The 14,951-nt window shown below is 33.6% G+C and overlaps 3 protein-coding genes across 6 annotated transcripts; all 3 read right to left on the reverse strand.

The window, feature by feature from the left end:
- Positions 1-4,342: 4,342 nt before the first annotated feature.
- Positions 4,343-5,907, reverse strand: LOC123193452 (rac-like GTP-binding protein RAC13). The gene is made up of 7 exons (XM_044606454.1): positions 5,578-5,907; positions 5,373-5,460; positions 5,167-5,276; positions 5,014-5,077; positions 4,851-4,915; positions 4,671-4,736; positions 4,343-4,545 (listed from the first exon to the last, which is right to left on the reverse strand). Exons 1-7 carry the CDS (start codon positions 5,674-5,676, stop codon positions 4,447-4,449), a joined length of 591 nt encoding a protein of 196 aa, XP_044462389.1. The 5' UTR covers positions 5,677-5,907; the 3' UTR covers positions 4,343-4,446.
- Positions 5,908-7,760: 1,853 nt separating this feature from the next.
- LOC123192340 (GDSL esterase/lipase At5g45950-like) lies at positions 7,761-9,195 on the reverse strand. Its single transcript, XM_044604859.1, has 5 exons — positions 8,940-9,195; positions 8,737-8,858; positions 8,416-8,649; positions 7,973-8,219; positions 7,761-7,888 (listed from the first exon to the last, which is right to left on the reverse strand). Exons 1-5 carry the CDS (start codon positions 9,193-9,195, stop codon positions 7,761-7,763), a joined length of 987 nt encoding a protein of 328 aa, XP_044460794.1.
- Positions 9,196-11,411: 2,216 nt separating this feature from the next.
- On the reverse strand, positions 11,412-13,575 carry LOC123192337 (D-aminoacyl-tRNA deacylase). Of its 4 annotated transcripts, none has more exons than XM_044604855.1 (8): positions 13,408-13,575; positions 13,221-13,312; positions 13,058-13,124; positions 12,940-12,960; positions 12,710-12,779; positions 11,990-12,015; positions 11,838-11,896; positions 11,412-11,723 (listed from the first exon to the last, which is right to left on the reverse strand). In XM_044604855.1, exons 1-8 carry the CDS (start codon positions 13,540-13,542, stop codon positions 11,696-11,698), a joined length of 498 nt encoding a protein of 165 aa, XP_044460790.1. In that variant the 5' UTR covers positions 13,543-13,575; the 3' UTR covers positions 11,412-11,695. The 4 variants fall into 4 exon arrangements, with proteins under 4 accessions (XP_044460790.1, XP_044460788.1, XP_044460787.1 ...); XM_044604853.1 differs by having other exon boundaries at positions 12,940-12,969; XM_044604852.1 differs by having other exon boundaries at positions 12,710-12,850; positions 12,939-12,960; positions 13,408-13,574.
- Between the last annotated feature and the right edge of the window lie 1,376 nt (positions 13,576-14,951).

A 14,951-nucleotide genomic window follows, 5' to 3' on the forward strand; every position in this document is an offset into this window, starting at 1 on the left:
TCTCCCAATGGTTCTCCTTCCTCCAACTGCCTGCCTCAACGCCACCCTAACCCCTCCGGTGCTAGAGAGACATCATTTGGAAAGAGAAATTGTCTTCTCAGAGAAAGACAAGTCGTCTCATTTTCGTTTAGAAAGACTATTGTCTTCGATCTCATCTTCATTGTCTAGAAAGATGATTCTTCTTTCCAAACAATGTCTCTTAGGCATCAAAGGGGTTGAGATAGGTTTTCAGAGTAAGAAAAACTATCAGGAAAGAGAAACGGTCAATGATGGTGTCAAAAAGAATGACAGGATATTAAAACTAAACCCTATGGTGAAAATATGAGCTTTTAAAACTTGGCTTAGGGAGAAAATATTAGTTTGTAAATTAAAAAAAAAAAAGAGATAAATTTTTAAAAATTAAAATTCTGTTAATTTAACTATTTATAAATAGTTGGATAAAATTTTTAAAATTAACGAAAAAATTTTAAAAAATCATTGGCCAAAAAAATATATGAGCAAGCCTGTTTCATTTCCCCATGCACCCTCGATCAAAAAGGTTTCAGATTTTTGTTAGTATAATAATATAATATAAGTCCGGCTTAATTAAGCCTCACATTTTTTCGCTTTTGCTTTAAGAATTTGAACATACACATTAAATTCTGACAAAAGAACATGGGACCATGGCCTGAGGTAATTTACAAACCGAATGAGCTCAGACTAGAGTGTTCTGTTTCTTTTTTCTCCCTTTCATTTAATTTTTTTTTTCGGTGAAATGGAAGAGACGGACAGACAGGACATGAGCAGAAAAAGGTGCGGAATACGATCCCATCGAAAGTCTTGTAAACTGAAGTGGACTTGTGGTGACGATGTACTTGTTAGTGAAGTTTAATTTGGCTTTCTGCAAGCGTGTCTACGCTTGTTAATTATGGCGAACTCAGTGAGGCCATACCTTCGTCTTCACTTTAAAGTGAAGAGATCTCTGCTCATCTGATCTGATGGATCTTCTGTTACTCTGTGAAAACGTACGTAATAATATTTATTGACCCTTTTACTATTTTCGTGGCATTTTTCCTATCTTTATTATCTTCTCTTTTCTGTTCCTACCAATTTGTCTGGAACAATTTTGATATATATAATAACTCTCTACAACGCCAACATAACTCTACTCTCCATCATATTTCCCTCTATCCATTTTCTTTCTTTTCTTCCTCTTCAGTAATTTGTCACTGTATTAATTAACATATATACGCCGATGACTTTTTTTTTTTTTATGCTTTAAAACTCACTTGAATTTCAATGGGTATACATAACTCTTTGTAAGGTTATATTTAAACTAAATCGAGTTTAAATAAGATAAAACTCGTTTTTGGGGGCTCAACTCATTTTATAAATTGAGAGTTTATGTTCAACAAAGATTTGTATAGACAAATTGAATTTAGCTCAAGCTTGTCAAACTTGTTCACTTGAATTTGATTCACTTGTAGCTTATGCAGTATAGTTTAAAATTTTTTTAAATATATTTTAGGTAAAGCTTGAACTCAAGTTCGTATATGTCAAGCTCAGATTCGGATCGTGATTGATTTTCAAATATGTTTTAGTTTGAGTTCAGACTTGAGTTCATATATGTCAGACTTGTATTCTAATTCTTTCTAGTAAAACTCGTATCAAGCTCGAATAAACTTGCTTCGAATTCAATTTTAACTCCTTGTAATATGTTATGATCTTTTCATACATTTTTACAAGATTCTTCAGCATCATCAGCTTAATTCCTAGCTTACTATGTACATATAGAATAACCAAAAACTAATCACAAACCTTACTTTCAAAGAAAATTGAACTTGCACATGATCTCTTTAAATGTTGGTAATGACCTAAGGAAACATGAAATGGGTGTGTCTTAGCTTGAAATGCGGTAAGCAGCAGTCACTAAATGCAAACGTGCATGTAGTAAATACGCAACATGAGAAGCTTAAATGCATGAATTTGGGGGCACATGCAACGTTAATATAATATTGCAATATTGTTCAAGATTTGAACACCAAAACGTATTTAGATTATATTTTCTGTTTCTGTACAGAAAAAAATAGAGAGAAGCTTTAGATTTTGATTGTTGTTTGGATTTTTTATGGCATCAATTGACTTATATGGATAATGGTCTCACTTGTGAAACTGAACCCATTGATTTATTATCATAATCCTATCCGGTTGTTGAAATATTTATATTAGTAAAATTATATATATTTAATTTTGAATATTTAATTAGATACTGTTATGATATATTATTATATGATTGAATAAATTTAAATAAAAGTAATCTTAACATATAACTGACACATCATCTGAATACTGAATTGAGAATTCAAAACTAAACGGTAGATAAACGTAATATAATCCTATTTATACACATCTCATTGGTGTTAATCCACTCTTGAATAACACCATGTCTCCAATCATTAACTTCTCTTCCAATTATGTGAGCCTTTAACATGAGAAAATTTTCGATTCATCCTGCTATAAGTTTCGCTATGTATTTAATAATGCATATTTAGTATAATGCCACATTATTTTCACCATTAATGTCCCTTTTCGAATATTGAGCTTATCCTGTTGACAGCCATGCATGGGCATTTCAGTTTGACTGTAAAAGTTCACAGTCAAATCGAGTTAAAGACAATGAATAATAATACAATACTTACAAACTCGATTACTCCTTAAAATGCACAACCGGCTTTGAAATTTTCTTTCAAATTATTTAAAGGTCAATGATGTTGTACATTCCCTCTTGAGACTTGAAAGTGGGAAAACGACTAGAGAATTTGGCTACATCACTTACTGAAGATAGTGCAGTTTTAATTTGATTGATTTCCACGCCCAAGTCTGCAGTAGATCATAAAAGAAAATATTAATTAATCTATGTTTAAATTTAATCCTCGATTCTCGGATACATCCTCATGGGAAATTGTATACATGCACTACATGAGATAAGTTGAAAAGGTAAGAGAAAGCTTAGCTCGAAAGACTAGATATTGTATTGGGATACTAAAGCAAAGTTGAATACTGGGATTGTCAAATGCCTGTTCTAATTATCGGAGAGCTATGGTGCTCAGCCTGTTAATTAGTAGAAATGTATGGTTTGTCCTTAAATATTATTATTATTATTATAAGTTTAACGTATATTCCAAGTGATTCTTGAGGGGGGAACAAGAATAGGGTTCATACTTAATTAAAGAAAGGATTAATATAAATAGGTTACTTGCTTTCAAAAGCTGCTCGAGGAAATGGCTCTACTGTTCAAGGATACGTTCCATGTATTTGTACATGAATTCAAAGCATGCAAGTCATTGAAGATACAAAATATGTTTATATGTATAAATGAAGATAAAAGAAAGTCAGTGGTAACTATGACTTTTGTTCGTGGCTAATTATTACTGTGCATTGGTTGAAGAAACAAACGGGAAAATCCTATCTATTGCATGCTCTGGCTGTTTGACAGATTGGGAGCAGATTAAAGTGATTGGTTTTCCGATCTTTGAACAAGGAATCCTCTGAATCGAAAGAGCTATTGGGGTCAACATTTTTGAAATTGAGGAAATGGGATGGTCATAGGCAGTTAGCCACCATGATGCCGCTCAAGATAACCCATTAAGCTGAATTTCATTAAGCCCATCTTCAGGCCTACTATTAATCAATGGGATGATCCATTGGAATTACAAAACTTTTGACTAGGAATTGATTCAAGTCTAACCAAACTTTTATAATGGTTGGTTTAAGTTTGACTTAGGCTAACAATGAATTGAATTGATGATGAGTTCTCCAAATATGTTGTTAAAAAGTTATAGACAAAGAAGAAAGGTTGTGAAAAGTAATGAAAACCTATCATATTAGAAATTAAAGAAGGTAAAAAGTTTATAAAGAAGAATTTATCTATAATTTTTAAGTGATTTAATCGAATCAATCATAAATCCTAGACCTTAAATTCATTTAAATTAAGTAATAAATTGGCCTAATTTAGATCCACCCTTACATTTAAGTTCTAAGTTATTGAGAAAAGAAATATTATCAAATAACACTTTGATCAGTAATTTTGAAAATAATTAGTAATTTGAACTTTGAAGTTATATAAGGTTGCTTTTATTTCAAATAATCATAAATAGTTGAAATATGAGTTTAAACGGGCCCGGGTTGGCCCGTTTGGATCTTTTTACCCCTTTTTGTTTATATAATTTGATGCATATATTATAATTGATCAAGAGCTCAACAAATTTTAGGTTCCATCTCCAAAATTAATAAAGAAATAGTTTTTTACAATGACGGCATGTGTGTGTATATATATATATACACATATACATATAAAATCAAATAGTGTTTATCAGAAAATTAATTAAAAAAAATGTGATATACAATCCGATTGTAAAACAATTTGAAGGAAGACAATTCGATTGTAATTAAAACTAATATATGCCTTCAAAGGAAAGCACAAGTTTGCTGCTTGGACGGCTTTTTCTTCGGCTTTGGCGGCCGCAAAGCAACCTTTATTGCGGCATCAAACACAGCCTTCACATTCTGCAACACCACAATAACAGTAATATAAATTGCGTAAGCAACAATCCTCTCGTAAAACCATGAATTCTTTTACGGTCAGAATGCTGCGAACAGAAGAGCTATATGAAGTTAGTGGGTTTGGTTACCTGCTGAGTTTTGGAACTGCACTCTATGTAGGTGGCAGCACCAATCAATTTCTGCAATTCCTCTCCCTGCTCAACCGTCTCGCCGATAACAAATCAAAACAGTACATTTATTAACCATAGCCGCATTCATGTTCATAAACTTCTTTTTGCATGTTTAATGCAGGGATAATGCATGCGTACCTGAGCTGTGGTTATTGGCGCTGATCCAGGATGATCTCTCAAGTACTGCTTGTCTTCGCGTAAATCTGCACTTTAAGATATGTTAATTGTTCATTCAGACTAAATTATATGGTTTGTGGATGAAAAATAATGATTAATTTGCTAATTATAATTAAATACTTGCCTAGTTTGGTCCCTACAAGCACAATGGGCACGTTGGGAGCGTAATGCCTAAGCTCAGGAATCCACTGTGAGCCATGAACAATTATATATGTCAAAGGAAGATAAATTTGATGGTTGTTCTTACAAAAGAAAGAAAAATTATGGAAATAAGTACCTTCTTGTGGATGTTTTCATAACTGGCCTTGCTGACAAGTGAGAAGGCCAACAAGAATACATCAGCTCCTCTATAACTCAGAGGCCTCAGCCTGTTGTAATCTTCTTGTCCTGTAATTTAAATTAAACACTCATTTTTAATCGATTGTCTTTATTAATTAATGAAAACATGAAGCAAGAATTGAATATAGTATTAAAGTTGATTACCTGCAGTGTCCCAGAGGCCGAGATTTACTGTGCTGCCATCCACCACCACGTTGGCACTGAAGTTATCAAACACAGTTGGAACATAATCCTGTAAACCAGAAAGAAAAATGAAAAAACAAATAGAGCTCTCTTGATTATCATGCTTAATCACTTAAAAAAGTAATTAATAATCATAATCAAACAATTAAATAGAAATTAATCACACCGTTGGAAAGGTGTTGCAAGTGTAGGAAATAAGCATACATGTCTTCCCTACAGCTCCATCTCCGACTGTCACACACTTGATAAATCTTGCTGTACTCATGTTAATTTTTCTTCTTCTTCAACAACAAATGAAGATGATAATGAAGGAAGAAGAGCCTCAAAGAAAAGAAATGACAAGGTAGGTTTTAACAAAAGGGTTATAGGTATCACCCACTACCACTTGAGCTACAAATCTATCAAATTTAGAATGATTAAGCTATGTCTTTTCTTTTCTTAAGGTGCAAGGCCAAGGAAGAATGGAAAACAAAGTAGGTTTGGTGCTGGTGTTAGTTGGTTTAAGTGTGGGGGAAGGGAGAAAATGGATTGCTTCATTAGCGAATACGCTAATAATTCTACTAAGTATTAAAAACTTGTAATCTAAACCTACTAAAAATGATTGAACGGGGTGTCAACATTATTATTATTGATTGGTTCTGTGCTATTCTGGGCTCCTTTCATATTAGCTTTCTGAGGCCCCATTAATTACATCATTATTAGATGGTTGTCTTCAGTTTCTCTCTTTGAGAGAGAAGTTTTACCCACATCACCCATTGAAAATGGGCAAATGTGCCCACTCAGAAGTGACAACAGCCGGCTCCTACGCGTGGTGGGCTCAGAGTGAGGGAAAAAGAAAACCGAAAAAATGAAGGCCCAAGAGTTTCAGCTGTGTGTGTAGAAAGAAACGATTATTGATGGATGCCATCATCAGAGTGTGCAGGAAAAAACTTAAAGATGAAATTGGATGGACATATATAACTGACGTTACTTTTATGGTTTTTTTTTTTTTGGGTGACGAGTAATCTCACTCGAATTAAATCATCATTTTTATGAGATTAAACCAATTACATCAGATTGAATAAATCTTGAATTTAATAATTTTATAACCACTAAATCAGATAAATTAAAAATTTATTTTTAATATATCGTAAAAAAAGACTTGAATCTACACTCTTTTATACACCTCTTAGGATATTATATAGGCGTTTGAATCTAGTTGAAATTGCATATTTATACAAACTCAATAAATCTTAGATGTATGTACATCTTATTAGCTTACGGCTTTCCTCTCCTCAGCTTCCATATCCAAGCACATTTAATTCCTTTCAAGATTCTCCTAAATAAAGTATGGCGCTTTTTTTCTCCACAAATTTCGTAGGTTTTATTCATACTTTCTTCTTTAATGTACTTTTTCTTCCGCAAAACATGTTTTCAGGCAGCACGGAACAGTCCAGCAATAGCAATAGTTATAATCGCCATGCACGCAAGCATAAAAAAAATCGGCAAATATGTTAAGTTGTATTGACCAACGAGACCTTCGAGTGGCGTTTGAGTCCTACGCATGGGAAGCAAAGCTATGGATAAAAGACCCAGTTGATGGACCACTAGGACATTATAATAGGCTAATCCAACAGTTTCAGCTTGTGAAGCACAATTACAGATTTCTCATACAGCAAATTCAGGGAATACAACCTGAATATTACTAGTCAGGGAATATTATAACCAACAATGCACACTTCAACCTTCAAAATAGCTGTGTAGAAAGAAGGGTATAAGGGCCAAGGAATGACTAATATTTTACCTCCTCAATGTTTAATTGTTCAAGGACGAGAGATTAGAACAATAAAGAGTACTAAGCCTAAGAGGAAGAGGTCAAATTGCACCAACATATATGTTTTGATTCATTATAAAGATTTAGCCCCAAAGTTGTCTCCCCTTCCTGTTGGTAATTATGTAAACATTGATGGCTCTACCCATCAACAACCACGGGATTTCCTGAGCAATAATCAAATCGGCTACTTCAATAGTCAAGGTAAACACAACACTTTGTTTTGGTCTGTTCCTCTTAATTTGTCGGTATCGAAGAGAATGTCTTCTGCAGCTTTGCTTCATATACTCACATACATTAATTAAATCACACTTGGTGTATTTTTTCAGAATTAATTGAATGTAAGACACAATACGTAAAAAAACAAACATTATATGATTAACATTTTACTTTTTTTATTAATACTGTATAGAATTATGATTTCTCCATAATTCTTTACCAAGGTGCCTGCCTGGAAGCTAAAATTCAATAAATGATCAAACCAAGACATTTTTGCTGGCAGATCTCAGACCCACTTCGGCAATTATTCGATACATATTTTAGGTTGGGTGGACAGCATCCCAGAATACATATTTTGATGGATCTTCACAAACAGTTAAACCTTGACATGTATTGCCATATTCTATTGCTCCTGTCCCGCAGCATCCCTTTGCAGTTTCAACAAAACCTGAAATAGTAGCACTTTTATCAGTCTCATTGATATTTTGTAAAAGGATTGGATCATTCGGATTAACATGTTAAAACTACTAACCATATTTTTTGGGGTGGTTTACTGCATATTGTATGATATTAAAACAGTCTAAATATGCAGATTTGACCTGTAAAGTTGCTCTAATGGCGGCTAATTTCTCTTGAATCTTGGTGTTGAAAGAGGAAGCCGCTTTGTTGTAGCTTTCTACACAAGTACTCTGGTCCATTAATGTCTTCACAAGTGGCATGCATCCCAAGGGAGGGATCCCGACAACAACCAATCTTGTTGCTCCCAGCCTCTTCATTTTCTGCTCACAAACAACAGTAATTAATCTATTTGGGCTGAAATACCAATAAATCCTGCTCACACCAAAAGCAGAAGCAATTTCTGTTGTAAGTCTAAACCTAACTTTTTGAAGATGATAGCAGAAACTTTTAAAGCCACTTAATAATTTTATGAACAATCGTTCTTATATCCCAAATTCTATTGTGAGAGAAGAGCACCTTAATGTTTTCAACTATGAGAGAAACCAGGAAATTCTGGTACTCTTCCAAAGTGTATTGCTTGGACCGAATGGGTTCCAAATAGTAGTTTTGGAGGAAGTCATTTGTGCCCATACTCAATACAAATATAGCATTCCTTCTAATTTCTTCTGTCTTTTTCTCGCCCACCAATTGTCTCAGGTGGATTTTGTAGTGCTTAAAATACTCCAACTGTTTGGGTACAGATAACACACTCTATTTCACCAAAACAAGAACAAAATATTAACTCAACTGTGAATCAATCAACCCCAAGCTTAAAAAAAGATTATAAAAATAACTTACAGAAAGATTAGCAGTAAGTTCATCATATCCTGAGCCAGCAGAAGCAAAACTATCTCCATGTAGTATATCTACCTTACCGATATTTGGATCAGGAAAGGCGGGAATTGCCCTTGTAAACCCAAGTTAATCAGCTGGAAAAGGAATATATATAAACCTCTAAAATGAACATGCATGGGTAAATATTAATCATATAATTGAATGATATGAATTAACAATAAAGTCCGTGGCAAGTCTTCCATCGGTGAACCTCCCAGTAGGGCGACCATTGAAGAAATCCATTCCATAAGGAAGAAAATTACTTTTCATGTCTGTTGAAAGGCGGTTGTTGTTTCCAGGGTCAACACTGTAATCACCAAAAACTAACATACAAGTTATACTGTGTTCAGCGGCCAATTGTCCGAGTTGATTGACGGCCAGAGCTTGCGAGATGCGTGGCATCAAGGCCAACACCAAAAACATCACTGAAACTCATGCTTTTCAAATCCAAACCCATCATCTGATAAAAGAAAGTTTCAGTTGTTTGATGTGATAAAATCAATCTGATTTTTAGCTTCTTTAATGGGCCTGAGAATAGCAGGAAGCTGATTATGTTGTTTGAGCATTTAACACATGTTTCAAAAGGCAGAGAACTCTTGCACTGTGCACAACATTCATTTATTCTGAAGGGTACTGCATTCCAAGATTCTATATCTTAACTTTAAAGGGTTTATTTATTCGTCTATTTATACTTAAAAGATAACAAAACTCTAATTTAAAAAATTTTTTTTTTTATTATTAAACTCTAAAAACTTACAATTTTTCTTTTAGATCAAATTTTAAAAAATCTCATTTCTTCCTTGAGAGTTTTCTTCAATATTCGGCCGCTTTATTTAATGTTATCATCCGTCGTCTCTTCCTCTTGAATGTTTCCTTTTATTCAGCGTTTTGTCTTAACAAAATCCTAACCTTTCTAATGCCATATGACATCGTCTGGAAAGATGAGATCAACAATCGATCTTGTCATCATTGTCTAGAAAGATAATTTATCTTCCCATACGACGTCGTACAGTATTAGAGTTTCATTAAGACAAACTACCATAGAAAGAGAAACTGTCAAGAGAGAGAGACAGTCGGCGATAACACTAGAGAGAGCGTCTAAATATTGAAACTAAACCCTAGGGGAGAATGTTATTTTTTAAAACTTGACTTAAGGGAAAAAAATGTTAGTTTGTAAAATTTAAAGGGATAAAAAAAGATAAAATTTTAGTTTATTATTAATATTACATATAAAATGATAATTTTATTTTAAAATTAATAGATTTAATAATTTATAGATAGACCAATAAAATTTTTAAAGATAAGAAATTAGTGCTTGCAAATGCAACATTCTTTGTCCTTCGGCCTATTCTGATCCTGAATATTGAATTTGGGACAGCGGAGCAGTTTTTTATTGCCATTGATGTCTTCGACAGTCCACAATGCCTCAATTTTTAAATCTGGATATACAGTGGGCGTATGCATCCAATAACTTTAATGTTATATCCATGATATACAAAATTAATTATGAAAGTCTTTTCATTAGGTTTTCGAATTCAATAATACGTCCTTATCTATTAAATATTTGAAAAATATAGGTAGAAAGTTCAAGTTGTAGATACTAAAGCCAAGGGGGAGTTTGATTAGTATTTGACATTATTAAGGATATCTAAATATTGCATACGAGAGTTCATTACAGGTTTAATTATAGTACTTAAAATTTTACTTCATCGATTGTAATTAATAGTCTCAACTTATCATGTTTTTCAATAGCAATATTAAGAGCCATGTTAATTCGGGTTTAACTTGGTATTTAGCTTAAATAAATTGATCAATTTGAACAAAGATAGTCTTAATATGAGTTGATTAATTTGTTGGATAATCGTTGATAAATTTATTTTTTTACGTAATATTTTATCTTTTTTATTATTTTATCTTAAATTTATTTTTTAATTATTTTTTTTCGTATTTATCTTTTTCTTTAATGATGATTCTTTTTTAACAGTTTCATAATGAGTACGTGAACTCATTATCAATACAAACAAGTCAAGTTTATACTTAAATTGATTATTTTAGATTCAAACCAAGATTGATTCAAATGCATCCCTAATTCTCTTTCACATCTTCGAGTAAGTTGGATTAAAAGCAAGCGCAGAATCGTATAAAAACAGAAAGCATGTCACTAAAAAGTGGGCCTTTCTCATTTCAGCGTCCGGCCCATGCCTCCAAATTTAAAACGATCATCAACTCAACAAAACCTTTACTGATACTGTTTTGTCGGAGACTGATCAAATAACAAGTAATAGTATAACCATCAATCTGTATATCGATGATAATTTATCATAGAACGAACTAATAAGTTTCAAAGAGCATATTCGATGATCTCGTGCGATGTTTCAAAATTGCCAGCCATGCACATGTTTGTGCAACTAGGAAGATATGGATGTCTAGTCCTTGTTTTGAAATTACTGAAACTAGTGTGGTAAGTTAGGAGAGCAAGAGCAATGGTTGATTGAAAAACAACCAGTTAATAGGATAAAAAATGACTTTCTGATGGCTTCGTCGCCCAATGCAGGAGTTGCATCACAATCTTCACTCCCACACTGGTACAAAATTATTCAAATGCTCATAGTACTTGTGCTCTAGATAGAATCCAAAACTTGGTTATAACTGACCTTTAAAATGATTAATTACCAACAAGGCAATATGGTTCTTCATAAGCATTATCATAAAGCCAAGGTGGCATCAATTGCATGAGGTATATAGTCAACCGAAAATGGCTGATGCAAACCTCTAACAACTTCAATCCAATATTTCACTTTAACTAATACAACAATGTTTTACAACCGACCAGGCTACATTATAAGTTATTTATTGTAGTTGTATAAGAAGAGAACAGGTTCATTTTCTGAAACCAATCTATCCAAGGCAGTTGACAAAATCATTATTCCCCTTCTGCTTCGTTTCTATTCCTGAAATGGTTCAGCCTTGTTTAGTTATTAATCCAAATGACTAATGTAAACACTAATAATGGAAACAACCCATTATCATGCTTTTATTGATTTTATTCAAGCTCAAGTACTAACTTGGAAGACAGTGATGAATCAAGCTGCATTGTGACTGGCCCATCATTAACCAGATTTACCTTCATGAATTAAAACAACTTACTTAGAGAGAGGTTCTTGAGCAAGGAGATGTAACTATAAACCAACAGAAACACACATAAATATAAACTTACCTTCATCATTGCTCCAAAGACACCATCTATGTAAATCAAATGGCAAACAAACAAAGGTTAAATACATAAATCATTGCACTTAATCCAGTACATTCAATGCAAAATTGTAGAATAAGTTTAGGCATATAGTCTTTCATGCTAACCATACCCAACATGGGTCCAATTCTAACAATAAATTAGCTCCTGAACACAAATCTTAAATAATATTCTCAATGTTCAGGTAGACATTGGCTGCATATAATTTTCCTGTAGACAAAAGAGTGTCTGCTTCAATGAGGTCAATCACTCTAATATATACATGATGCCAGCCTGAATTTCCTGATAGGGTCTTGGAAACAGGTTGTCTCATAAGCAGACTATTAGGCACAACTGTTTTATCTATAATCCCTAGTTGCAAGGAGAACAGGCATACCTATTCAATGTGTGTGCAAAACAAAACCAGTTCCACAAATTCATTGGAGCTGCAATCTTGATGTTGACCATTGGTAGTGGCAAGACAAATTATTTGGTTGGTCTGGATGCAAGATATTGTCTTTGCACCAGTAATAATGAATAATGGTTTTCAACAGATCAATAAATGAATATAGCATCTAATATATCTCCTAGCCCATGTTTCTTCACCCAAAAAAAAAATAAAATCTAATTTTACTTTGTCTAATGTAATAGACCATCCTAATTGCAATAAAACTTATGCATGCAGCGTGGGGAAAGAAAATTAACCTTTCACTGCATCAACGTTGTAAGTTTTCCGGAATTTTTCAACTAAAGAATCATAGAACGGTCTAGCTTTCTGGGGTGGCATTGCAACGTGAAAATCAGGCTTGTTACCCTTCAAAATTCCATACAATGTAAACTGACTCACTGCAAAACCGGAACAACATTATAACAAACTCATAAAAACTGTAAGTTTCAAACCAGCGTATAATTAATCGTAATATATAAACTATACCCAGTAAAACTTCATAATTCTTCTGCATAACCTGCAAAGATTTAGTTAGACCACTTACATTTATCACAAAAGAAACGATTTTACACTTTAATTACAAATATAGTGTTAAAGAAAATTACATTAAAGTCCCATCCTTTGCCTGTATTTTCATTAGGAAACAACCTCATGTTCAAAACTTTGCGGCAACTGCGAATTTTCATTAATTCAGACATTTCATCAGTCAGATACTACCATTCACAAATTTAACAATTTTAAGAGAGAAAACTGAAAATGGGATTTTACATGTAATCAGCATCGGAGTCAGTGTCAGACTCGTGGAGTCCAACGAGGACAAGCAGACCCGGCCCGATTTCTGACACAATTCGCCCATCGGCCTGGACTAACAGAACAAGTGGTTATGGAATTAGTATAAGTGGCTAAACGTACCTGTAGTTTGTAAAGAAGAGTAGATAAAATGTAAATCTTAGACCTCGACGCTGGCGGAGGTGACTCGTTGAACTACAGCTCGCATGGCTCTGATTTGAAGCTTCTGCCGGTGAAGTCGTGTTCTTTTTGGCTTGGTGATTCGTAGTACAAAAGAAGGAAGCAAAGGAATGGCGTACATGGCCTTTATTTTATTTTATACTTAAAGAAAATGCAATAAGTCCTATTGGCGGCTTTTATATTATTTTTATATACCAGTAAATTTTTTATATAAAAAAATTATATATTATTATATAATTAAATAATTTTAAATATAATTATTTATATATAAATTTATATATATTATTTATGCATAAATTTATATATATTATTTATACCTATAGTATTATATTTTTTAAACAATTTATCCTAAAATTCCATAAAAAAATTAGTAGCATATGTATTGTAAGAATGGGAATATTTCACTGATTAGATAGGTCATTATGGAAGGCATGAAGCTCTACGTGTGGACGCTACTATCTTTTCTTTTCTCTCCATGTTTTCTTCCTCTATTAACACCATTGAGCCCATTTTATCCATAGCTACTACCAAAGATTGGAAAATTTCTGCTTATCCTTTCCTGGTTCCTGAACAAGAGACTTGGTTCTTGGTTCTCTGTTCCAAAAACAAAGTTTGGTCGGAGGCTGACAGCCCCAATTTACCTTCCAAGTTAGCATAATAGGCATGGTCAAACTAAAAAGAATGCTCAGAGCCTTGAGCAGCTTCGGATCAATAGCAGGCTTGGTGCCATGATAGTCATAGAGCCGCCTCACAAATTGCTCGCAATGGGCGAACCCAATTGTATCTGCCCCTGAAAGAACCAACAGGTCCTCAATTGTCTATCAATCCCTTTGTGTTAAAGAGTTCGATTAGCTGATCAGTGGTGAAATTTAAATGGGGCATATTTGAGGGTACCCTTGATGCCATTGCCATCCCACCTTCCTTTGATAACTAAGCCATTTCTTATAATTTTTTGAAATCTATATGTAACTGATGATATGTTTAAGGAGTGTAGAATTATGGGGGTTCAGCAACAGAGTGAAGCAAAATCGGCAAGAGCAGACGAATACAAAGAGTGAAGTGAGAAAGGAATATATATGGTAGACTGTAGAGTGAGTCCCCCAACTTGCAGACTAGACATGATTCTTAAATGCAGTGCATGTGCAACAAGATTATGAACACCCTTTTAATATATAAGCCATTGATACTAAACTGAATACCAATTTTAATTTACTTTGCTCGTATTTTTGGTCTTTTCAGCTGTGCCTTAAGTGGAGATAAGCTCTTTGTTTTGAACAGTCAGTAGTCTAGCTTTAAATGGTATTTGCAAATTTATGAACCCCAACTGCAGAACTGAAAAGAAACCAGAACCCATCACCCTGAGCCAGAAAGTTTGCACTTACCACTAGGAACCCACTTCTTTTAAGACATTTAGAGTTCCTGCATTTTGGCACAGACTGCAGAGTATAGTCCCCACTCGGATTTTGCCAAAACACTAAGTTTTGCATGCAGATTTATGAAGCCGAATTTGAATCAAATCTTTAGAAACTG

The sequence above is a fragment of the Mangifera indica genome, chromosome 12 (genome assembly GCF_011075055.1).
Source record: "Mangifera indica cultivar Alphonso chromosome 12, CATAS_Mindica_2.1, whole genome shotgun sequence".
In the NCBI taxonomy this organism is placed as follows: Eukaryota; Viridiplantae; Streptophyta; class Magnoliopsida; order Sapindales; family Anacardiaceae; genus Mangifera; species Mangifera indica.

Bases quoted from the DNA above. Each gene is read 5' to 3' on its own strand.
- LOC123193452 (XM_044606454.1), bottom strand. From the start codon at position 5,676: ATGAGTACAGCAAGATTTATCAAGTGTGTGACAGTCGGAGATGGAGCT. The intron at 5,461-5,577 runs GTGTGATTAATT...TCTGGTTTACAG, and splicing joins CTTGCAACACCTTTCCAACG to GATTATGTTCCAACTGTGTT. The intron at 4,546-4,670 runs GTAACCAAACCC...GTGGTGTTGCAG, and splicing joins GCAGTTCCAAAACTCAGCAG to AATGTGAAGGCTGTGTTTGA.
- LOC123192340 (XM_044604859.1), bottom strand. From the start codon at position 9,195: ATGTTTTTGGTGTTGGCCTTGATGCCACGCATCTCGCAAGCTCTGGCC. The intron at 8,650-8,736 runs GTAAGTTATTTT...TTGGTGAAATAG, and splicing joins AACTTACTGCTAATCTTTCT to AGTGTGTTATCTGTACCCAA. The intron at 8,220-8,415 runs GTGCTCTTCTCT...GTTTGTGAGCAG, and splicing joins TCATAGTTGAAAACATTAAG to AAAATGAAGAGGCTGGGAGC.
- LOC123192337 (XM_044604851.1), bottom strand. From the start codon at position 13,542: ATGTACGCCATTCCTTTGCTTCCTTCTTTTGTACTACGAATCACCAAG. The intron at 13,125-13,220 runs GTAAAATCCCAT...GAAAATTCGCAG, and splicing joins GACTCCGATGCTGATTACAT to TTGCCGCAAAGTTTTGAACA. The intron at 12,851-12,938 runs GTATAGTTTATA...CCGGTTTTGCAG, and splicing joins GAATTATGAAGTTTTACTGG to TGAGTCAGTTTACATTGTAT.